General features: G+C 42.0%; 1 protein-coding gene and 1 long non-coding RNA gene across 2 annotated transcripts in view; one reads left to right on the forward strand and one right to left on the reverse strand.

Moving 5' to 3' along the window:
• Nucleotides 1–3,537: 3,537 nt before the first annotated feature.
• Nucleotides 3,538–4,020, reverse strand: LOC121589192. The gene is made up of 3 exons (XR_006004280.1): nucleotides 3,887–4,020; nucleotides 3,715–3,810; nucleotides 3,538–3,636 (listed from the first exon to the last, which is right to left on the reverse strand). It is a non-coding gene; the product is annotated as an uncharacterized LOC121589192 (long non-coding RNA).
• Nucleotides 4,021–9,849: 5,829 nt separating this feature from the next.
• LOC121590662 overlaps nucleotides 9,850–10,609 on the forward strand; it is a 2,216-nt gene continuing 1,456 nt past the window's right edge. Inside the window, exons 1-2 of the mRNA XM_041910525.1 lie at nucleotides 9,850–10,246; nucleotides 10,331–10,471. Of these exons, the coding sequence (XP_041766459.1) occupies nucleotides 10,084–10,246; nucleotides 10,331–10,471 (304 nt within the window). The 5' untranslated portion in view covers nucleotides 9,850–10,083. The remainder of the gene's footprint in view (nucleotides 10,247–10,330; nucleotides 10,472–10,609) is intronic.

The raw sequence follows: 10,609 nt of genomic DNA on the forward strand, positions 1-10,609 counted from the left end.
GCGTTGGCCTGAAGTAATACCGATCCCCAACATCACCACCGAAACTGTTGCATGTTGCTTTATTACAGGATGGAGTTCGAGATTTGGTGCTAAAATAACCACCGATCTCGGAAGGCAGTTTGAATCGGAAATGTTTCGTTCATTGTCCACAACGCTCGGAATCGACCACCTTCGAACAACACCTTACCACCCCCAATCAAACGGCCAGATCGAAAGGATGCATCGACAGCTAAAAACCGCTATCCTTTGCCACAAAAACGCTCGTCGGACGGAAGCACTCCCAATAGTCTTGCTTGGTATGCGCTCCAGTGTAAAAGAAGACATCGGTGCAACCAGTGCAGAACTCATCTGTGGTACAACACTCCACTGTCCGTCCAGAATCTGGCGGCTTGTTGGCTTGGAGTCGTTATCATGACGCCGTGCCACGGCCCGTACCACGGTTATTACACTATTGAATAATACAAAACACAAATAAAACTTATAATGGGCCGCGCGCACGAGCCGCACCGTCAGCCCTACCGGGAGCTCTGCTCGACCGGTAGCCTATAACACACTCCCTGCGTTAGGTGCGCTCTGCACACATTTAGCGCGCATCGCTAAGTGCGGCGTTATAGTGTGCGTGAGCGCAGTGTCGATTCCTGGATGTCGACCAGCAGCAGCACAATCCAGGGCTCGGCACGTCTATCCACAACACGTTATGTATTTGTAAAATCAATATTTAAGAAAATAATCGATTTTCATAGCAAATTTCTTGCTTTACACTAATTACAGACGCCATTTAAAAACAGTAACCGATTCTACAGCATAGCGATCTTTCACTGTAGGGTTCTAAACGCGCCTCTGGTAAAGCTGTCAGAAAATGGCCCGTTGTAATCAATTGCATCTTTTCAAAAACCTATAGCGCTCAACCCAAATTATATGCTGCTGGTAAGAAATCAATAGCGACAATTTAAAACAAATGTGCAGGAAGTCTACAATCAATTGTAAACCCCTGTATAAAATGATTACTTACTAAAGTGTGAAGACAATTCATATTTGCAATTCTTAATTAAAGTAATAATTCCTAATCGCGGTATCGAATTGGTAGTTGTGGAGTTCTTGTTGATCTCCTAACTTGAGTTTGAGATTCTTCTCCACGAGCTAAATCTTCATTAATATTATCAGATCTAACCATCTCCGTTTCTGAATCATGAGGGAGTTGAAACTCTTCCATCTTATTTGGCAGATAAAATGATTCATCTATCCAAGGTTCTATGTTTTGGTTACTACTATGGTGGATTGATATTTCTTCAGGACCAGATCTCATTTGGTTTATGTGCCTTTTCCACATCATTCCATCGTCTAATAGTATTTCGTAATGCAGTTTTCCTAGCTTCTTTGTAATCGTCCCAAATTTCCATTTTTCGGTCTGGGAAAGGAAATCTTTTGCTGCTACTCTTTCGTTTACTGCAAATGTTCTTGTCGTTTTGTTTACTACTACAGGATTGGATTTCTTTTCGATTTTATGTACCATAACATCAAGCCGAGACCTTATCTGTCTGTTGAACATTAACCGCGAAGGACTTCCCCCTGTGCTTGGATGAGTTGTTTCCTGTACGCTAGCAGTATGTTTTGTAACTTTTTTGGAATTTCAGATCTATGGCATTGCACAGTTTTAATTTTATTTTAATTGTTTGTACATATCTTTCTATCTGATTATTTGTTGCGAGATGGTAAGGAGTTCCTGTTTTATGAGTTATTCCGTTAGATTTTAAGAATGTTTGTAAATTATCTGACGTGAATTGTGCACTTCTATCGGTCACTAGAATTGATGGTAAGCCAAAAGTGGCAAAAATTTCTCGCATTTTGTCTATAGTAGTGTTTGTATTCATATCCGGTGTTATTTTTACTTCAGGCAATTTGCTGTACGCATCTACTAGAATAAGAAAATATATACCTATAAATGGCTCAGCGTAATCCGCATGTACTCTTTCAAAAACTGATTGCGGACGCTCCCATATATGAGTTCCCAACGGTCACCAGTACTCAGAGATCCCTTGAATAAGCGCTTGAATAAGAACTTGAATTAGCGAAATTATTCAAGTGATCCGTCGGGTCCCGAAGCCGAAGCAAACCCAAAGCCGAAGCTAAACCCGAAAGTGGGTCTACACGAATATTCGTTTTAATAGCCCCCTCCCCTTTTTCGCAGATTTTCTTTCTGAAATTACACTGTGCACACAATTGCATCCACACAATTCGATTTATTGAAAATAACATTAAACTAACAAAAATCATAATCACTTTCACTACAAACTTTGAACTTAATTCCAAATCAACGCACATTATAAAAAAAACACTTTTAACACTCGCACAACGAATAAAATAACAAAATTGCCATTTACTGCTCTTCCTCCCTGTTGCTCCTGGTTCTTCTCGCTGCACTCTACGGGCCACCATCTCCAACACCACGACACAGCCACAGGTCTTGTTGTCTCCGTTCGCCGTGAAACACACATGAAATGGAAGAAAAATGATATTAATTAGAAGGGGGAATATTGGTTGATCATTTTAATCACTTTTACTTACCTTAAATAAGAAAAATCTCCATTTTTACGGGGTTTATCCGCTGACCACCAAGCGCTGAAACAACACACAAGCACCAACCTCACTGGACTGAAAGTAAAGCCTACTGCGTTTATGTGTGTATGCGCTTCTGCCAAGCCAACCGCGCCGTACTGCGTGTGTAGCCAAGTGCGTGTGTGTGTATATTTGCACCACTGGACACAGAACACAAATCTCACCGCACAGCAGAGCGTATGTCGCCAAGTGTGTGCATGTGTGTATTTGCACCACCGAATTCTGAACGTCCACCGCACCGCACCAAACAGCGTGTATCGCCAAGTGCGTGGTTGTGTGTAGTATCACCGTGGACTGCAGAAAACTACCTGCACTAGAACAGAGCGCTGGTGTGGCCAAATGTGTGCATGTGTGTACTTGCTCCACTGAAAGCCGGTATCGCACCAGATTTCGGGTGTCGCCTTGTGCGCGCATGTGTGTTATTCTCACAGCACACTCGTTCATATTTTTTTTCGTTTTTTCGCTTGAGCCACTCGATTTCGTTCTTCGCTGATTTTGGCAGCGCACGAGGGGGTTTCGGCTTCAACTTCCAACAACAACAACCATCCCAGCTAGCAAAGCCGAAGGCCTTTGTATGGGAGCCATCGCGCTCATCAAGGCTCACTTAGTCGCGCGCATAAAGCAAAATGTGCGCGAAGGCGAAAAAACCCTAAAGCGCTTCGTGTGGCCCTCTCTCGTGTTTCTAGTTTTATTCTCTCTCGCATGTCATCACTCTCTCCCAGTTTTTCGGATTGAAATGAGAATTCACTCTCTTGATTTGGTTGCGGCAGTCTAGCTGCTTCACACTCTTTATTCTCTTCTTTTTGCAATTTCCAAAAGAGGATTCACTCATGTTTTCTCACATACTTACATACACACACACGGTGGTTGGAAGCCTGGCGTGACTGTTTCCAATTCTGTCTTTTCTTCTTCCCTCTTCACACCGCGCTGGCGCCCGTGGTGGTGCGCGTGTACAGCCTGCTTGGTTCAGGAAAGATGTCATCAGATTTGGCGCGTCTCAACCGCGGTGTTGTATGAAGGCTGTTGATGAAAATTGGCAATTAATAGACACACTTTGTTAAAAAGATTACACTTGATTTATAGATGTGACAAAATTACCTTTGTGCTTGAGGATCAATTGAACTTTGAACGCCTGTGCACACAGTGTCGCAATTTGAAGAGATTTGGAGAACAGCTAGCGGTAGCAGCACACATCTGAAATTTGTAAAGTGCAATGTTTTATTTAGAATAAATGTCACATAGCACTAGACACTCAGAAAAGGACACTTACCAAAACAATTAGATGATAAAAATTCGTCCTCCGATGAAGCAAAAAGAACACCGCGAATGGTGCAGTATGGGAAAGTGTTTTACGCAGGAAAAATAGTTCACGCAGCACACAAACACACACTCTCATGTCCACGGTTCAGAGCACACTAAAGTCGCTGTTTGGCTTGGATGGAAAAGAGCAAACACCCAGATGAGTGCGATAGAAGAAAATGACTTGTGTTCAACAGGGATGGGTAGAATCAAACACACGAAGTGTGCAGGAGAATTCTCTTCGTGTGGCAAGAGAGAATTGACTAGCACCCTGATGAGCGAGAACGCAACAAACGTTGTAGAATGTAGAAATGAGATAGGAATAGTGAGCGAAGGCAGTTTTTGGACATGAGGGGGATGAAACTGGGAGAAAAAAGCTTCGGTTGCTACTTGGGATACGAGGAGGCTCGGGGACACTCATCAGGGGAAAATCGAGAGACGGATAGAAAAAGTGAAAGGTCAATATAAAATCTTCGGCTTTTGACCGTTGGGTTGGTACTTTAGAAGGATCTTTTTTTACTTTTGCACAAGAAACACAGTTCTTAGATAATCTTTCCATGTCGTTATCCATATTTTTCCACCAACAATAAAATCTAGAAAGAGATTTCATGCGTGATATGCCAAAGGGGCCTTCATGAAGTTCGTTTAAGACTCGATTTCGTAATTGAGATGGAACGTAGACTCTAGCGCCTCTCATAAGACATCCCTTTTGAAGAGAAAATTGTGTCTGGTCGATTCCAATATGATCGTTAACGGATACTGTTCTCCCTCAATTTAAACCGTCTATTAGTAATTGAACATTTATGTCTTTGCTAGTCTCTTTACTAATTTCTTCTACTGATACGGGAAGACTTTCTATTTGATTTAGTTCAATTTCATCGGCTTCTTCTGTATCCTCCAGCTGAATATCTCGGATTGGTAAGCGTAACATTCCGTCAGCATTTCCGTGTTCTTTTGATGTTCGATATCAAATCTCAAAATTGAATGATTCTAGAAATACAGCGTAATGTTGCATGCGAGTTGCTGATAGCGTTAGCAAACCTTTCTGTGGTAATAGAATTTGAGATGCTGGCTTGTTATCGGTTATTAGGACGAATTTTCTTCCATAAAGATATTGGGAAAAAAAATTAACTGCGAAAATTATCGCATATGCTTTGTAGTGATCAGCGCCACCTACATGTGAAACACCATGCGTCAGAGCTTTAGAGGTTGAGAGCTTTAGGTTACCACGCAAACAACCCAAGTAGCAGAGCCGAAGTTGTTGAACGATTTTTCTGTGTGCCAAAGCGAGAGGCCCAGTCTTCTTTCTCTAGATTTTAGACGGCAAACCGCCGCGCGTGTAGAGGTGTGCGCGTGTGACAAAAAACGATGGATAAAAAACGCGAGGAGCGGGGACTGAAGTCTTTCGTTGGTCACACACACATGCATCTACCAGCTTATTGCGCTACACCGAGTCTACCCATCTCTCTCGATCCATCATGATTTTTCTGCTATCGCGCTCATCCGAGTGTGAGCCATCCTCAGTCTGTCCAGCACTTTCCCTGTGGAAAGATGTACTGAAGTGAGGTGCGATTTCTTGTGCGACGTACTTTGCTCGTCTACGTTTTGGGCCGTGTTCAGTTCAGTTATTGAATGATTTATCCTAGCAAATTGTTGAGGTAAGTTTCTTGCTCACATGTGTGCTTGTGCAAGTACATTCAACTAACCCTTGGCGTCTAAAAAGTTACAGGTGTGTGCGCTATTTATCAAAGACCACATGCTGGCCTCGTCAACAATGTTCAAAATGAGCGACGGAAAGAAAACGTTTTTCAGTTTTAAAATATTAAGGTAAGTGTTGATCTAATCCTAAGCGCAAAACTCTCCATAGTAATAAATACTACATACATCAATTATTGGTTCTTTTTTTTCGACAGCGTTCAGCACAACACTGCCACAAACCAACGCACTGAATTACGCCAAGAACCTGTCGAAACGCGCGCAGCCCAGCGTCATTACTTAACAGAAGCCGGTTCAACACGCGCAGCTCCTGTTCATGACGTCATCACTAAACTGAAGCCAGCAGAACACGCGCAGCACGGATGGTACCCCTGGCGCGGTAGGAGGAAGGAAGAACGAGAGGAGGAAGAACGGTAAATTTGGAAGGGGGAAAGCGTTCTGCCGTCTACACAGCGGGAGTATGCCAAAACACATGGGGGAAGGGAGATAGATGTTATTCAATAAACAGCATGCGAATGTGTGCATAAAGCAAATGTGAACAGCCTCATCATTTCTATAAGCAATCCGAAAAAGAGGATGGAGCAAACACATTGGTATGCGTGAGCGGCAGAAGAAACCAGAACGTTTAGATGTGTGCGTGACGGATGGTTCGGGCGCCTGTGGCGAAGCTCTCGACAAGCCTGCAAACGAGAGCTTTGTGGAGAGCTTTGTAGGGAGCTCAGATTACACAGGCCGCCGTCGGTTTTTGCGTCCTTGGGAATGAGACCCCAAATTTTGAGTCATTCAGGCCGAGGGGTCCCAAGCGCCACAGATTAAGCTTAAACGACTGGAAAATTGAATATCCATAGAAAAAAAAATGAAAGCTCCACAGCTTCATTGGTTTAATCAATAGATGGCGTATTACAACTCATCATTATATTGCTATCCTTTTCTTGCAATGTGTTTCGACAAGTTGCATTTTATTATGACCTATATAGCCTTCTAACTTTCTGAGCAAAAATCTATATAAATGGTCGTGTGGTTAGATACGTGGGTATCAACACCAATGACCATTGCTCAAATCTCACTTGCTTCAGTGCTGGTGGTTTCCGTTGGAGTTTAGTATTTAAACAATCGTATCGCCGTTCTAGTTCTAGCGATGCATAACTTCAATGCGAAACCATACAACAGTACAGAGGAAATGAGAAAGCTCTCCTCCATGCGATGAAGCTCAACTGGTTGGGGTATCCCACCAACAGATAGCACCACCAGCTTTTTTGCTATTTTTAGAATGCATGAGTCGTTTGGCGTCTGCTAAACGAAGTCTTTCTATATTCCGTTTAGGTAGAGAACTTGAGTCGTTTAGAAGCCGTTTAGTGGTCGTTTAGTGGATTTGTGGCACTTGGGGTATGAGGGAGCTGGAGGTAGCAAGGAGAAACGCGCTGCGATGAGAGTTCACATTCTGTTTTACACGCACGCTTCACTAACACCAATACAAATACCATGCTTTGAAGAGCCGTCTGTGAATGTGTGTGTCTTCTTTCAGCGAGCTCAACAACTTGGAGCTGCTCGTCACATCGTGTTGTCTCGCTTACACTACAGCATCGAACCATCGCTCCGTATGCCCCCTCCCCCCTTCTACGCGTACAAAACCACCAGTACAGCGCGACGCTTCGTCGGAGATGGTTGTGCGCGTTTTGTCCCGCGCGCAGTGTTTGTGCGCTGGTGCGCATTTCGTTCAAAGTCTCGTGCGCCGGTGTGTCTTGGTAAAGTGTGAAGTGAATAAACAGTGTGCACAGATGCACATGCAGTGCGTGGGTCGACAGGACAAGAATTTGCTGAACAGAGGCAACGCAGATTGTCGACAAGTTTCCCAGAGCCTGGCTCGACCCTGTACTTTGCAGTATGACGCTATTCGTGAGTATGAAGAATTCTAAATGTGTACTTTAGTGTGTACTTTATGTTTCAATAAAGTGTTTAATGTAATAAAAAATGACCGTGTTTGTGTTTGTTTTTAGAATAAGTGCGTATTTCCGATCGTGGTAATGTATGAAAGAAAGCGAAAAACAACAAGCTTTTGATGTGTTGGTAGCATGGCTCGAAAGAACACGAACACATTGAGAACTGCAGAGCGCACAGTGCGTTGCGGATGGGGTGGGGGAGGACTCGCGTGAGTATGTAACTCATTGGTCGAAGAGACACCCACGCAAACAATGAGGCCCCAAATTTTGAGTGATTCAGGCCGAGGGGTATGAGGAAGCTTGAGGAAGCAAGGAGAAACGCGCTGCGGTGAGAGCGCGCTTTGCTTTTTGAGTGCGCTTGTCACTAACACAAAACGAACCCAGCGTATTGGAACAAGCCGTGTGTGATTGTGTGCGTGCGTCGACGGCTATTTCAGCTGGAGAACTCGTTTTTTATTTGCACCCAATTTTTGCCGGTCAGTCTGTCTCATTCTTACTACCACATTTGACTTCATACAAAGTGGCAAAGTTTGACGTTTCGAATGTTGATGTTTTTAATCTCCTTGATTCTGCGTGATAAAGTGTACAAAAACTTGTTATAGTGAAGTGCATTAATGTGTTTAGTGTTACTTCGACGTGCACAGTTAATTTAAATATGAAAAGTGTTGGAAAACAAAGTGTTGTAGTGATATTTATGCCTGTTTGTACCTCGGCCAAAGAGGTAAACATCATGTTAACAAAGTCAACAAAAAGGTAAATAACAACAACATGCATCGAGGTATATGCTCTTTTTGCAAATGTAAAAGTATTATGCCATATGCAAATATTATGTTAGATTTGTGAAAAAAGTGTTTTTACTATTATTTACCCGAGTTATTCCATTTCCCTCCCCCGCCTATCCATTTGTGTACCGGTAAAATAATAAAAATCGTGGCATATCGTTGTACATATAATGTGTTTTATGTTTATATAGTTTAATATGCGGCTAGCTAATTTCGCTGCCGTGGTTAGCATACCGGACATGCAGATTATGGGGTTGCGGACGCCAAACGAAATCCGGGATGCAGCAATAACCGGGATCGCACGTGTACATCTTGGCCTGTACGTCGTGGCTTTGTGATGAGCGGGTCGATCCGAACTTACCGGGTCAGAGTCATCCGTAAGTGACCAGTAGTCGTTCGGGTCGACCCGAAAGGTACAAGTAGGTAAAGTAGGCCCAAGCACCGGGTCGGAAATGCTTATACTTTTACGTACCTACTGATTACTGCAACCATGGTTCGGGATCGATTCCGTGAGACTCCGGATCGTATCGTAAAATTAATCGTCAAGTATAGCTGAACCCACGAGAGCAGTAAAGGACAGTTAACACTTTTGTTAGAAACCCGGTTATGAATGCCCGCCTGGCTGGAGGAATTCAAACGAGATCACCATACAATGCATGCATAAATTATATTATGACACAACATAAACGATAACATTTTATTATGAGCGTGATTATTACAATCTAAATTAATAATTTAATTAATGAATTAATTAATTAAGCCTGTCTCGTGGTACAGTCGTCAACTCGTACGACTTAACAACATGCTCGTCATGGGTTCAAGCCCCAAATAGACCGTGCCGCCATACGTAACACTGACTATCCTGCTATGGGGGGTTATCCAAAAGTCACTGAAAGCCAACACGACAAGTGGTACAGCCAGGCCTTGATCGACACCGGTTGTTGAGTCAAAAGAAAAAAAAATAAAATAGTTCGATCTGGACCAGTCATATGGTTAACTTTAAATAAATAATTTGAAATTTAACAAACCCTGTTTTCCATACAAACGCATGCTTTTAAATTGAACTGTCAACCAAGTATCAAGTGTTCAATTAAAAAGCATGCCTACGAATAAGCGTTGAACTACAGTCAGAATTCAATAGTTTGTATCAGAATACCGGTTTTTTTTAATTTCACAAAAATCTCATGGCCTGCCGTGAAAAATTTTATTTTTTTGTATGGAAAAACATGCCGACTAAAAAGCACATACTCAATAGTTGGCATGGAATCGAAGTTCAACCAATGAGTTCAGATTGTTCTGTTAATTTGTTCTTTTGATCAAATAGCCATTGCCCAAGAGAAATGTAATAATAATTTTCTTTACCTGTATATCTGCATAATGGTGTTGCTAAAAATCAAAGTATTACCCCGGTTTATACAAGGATTCAATGGGTAAATATATAAACATTACACCTGCTTGTGTTTATCCTGTTACATAAGTACCTTAAAATAAAGGTACTAAATAGTCCGTTACATAAGAAAATAGAAAATCCTACCTCTTTTCTGTCTTATAAAAACCCGCGCAATTTTTGTTTGTGTCAATACGATTCGGGCAGTCGTTTCACTCGGTGTTGTTATGCGTGCTCTGTACAGTTATAAATTTTGTGCAATACTGTTATAATACAAGTGCAGAATAATACAAGTGTATATTTTAAATATTCAACGTGCCGTGAATTTCACTCAATCACGACAATGTCGGCCAAAGACAAGCGCAAGTCAGGATCCACGTATAGATCCATAGAAGCCAATAATAAAAAGCTTGATGCTGAATTGTTTGGAGAGAGTAGTGAAGCTGGGCCAAGTAATATTCAGACAGCTACGTCAAATGTAGAGTTCAGTGAACACCCGCATTGTGGTAAGTGCAAAAATAAAAATTTTAATTAGTGACCAATGCAAATTAAACACATTTATAATACTTTTTTTTATTTATTCATTGCAGAGAACCATCCTTGTCCATTTGATGAATACATCTTGCAAGAAGAATACGTCAGTCATTTGATTACTATCGATGCATTCGACGATATGGAAGTATATGAAGAGGTCAACGAAGATTACGATGAAGCTGAGGAAACTATACACAGTACACAAGAGTCTCAACACGAGGAGGAACCATTTGATGAGCTTATTCGAAATTGGGCATTAAAAACATACCAAACACATCAAGCGCTAAATGGACTATTAGAAATTTTACGTAAAAAAACGGACTACCAACTGCCGA

This window comes from Anopheles merus, chromosome X (genome assembly GCF_017562075.2).
Source record: "Anopheles merus strain MAF chromosome X, AmerM5.1, whole genome shotgun sequence".
Taxonomy (NCBI): Eukaryota; Metazoa; Arthropoda; class Insecta; order Diptera; family Culicidae; genus Anopheles; species Anopheles merus.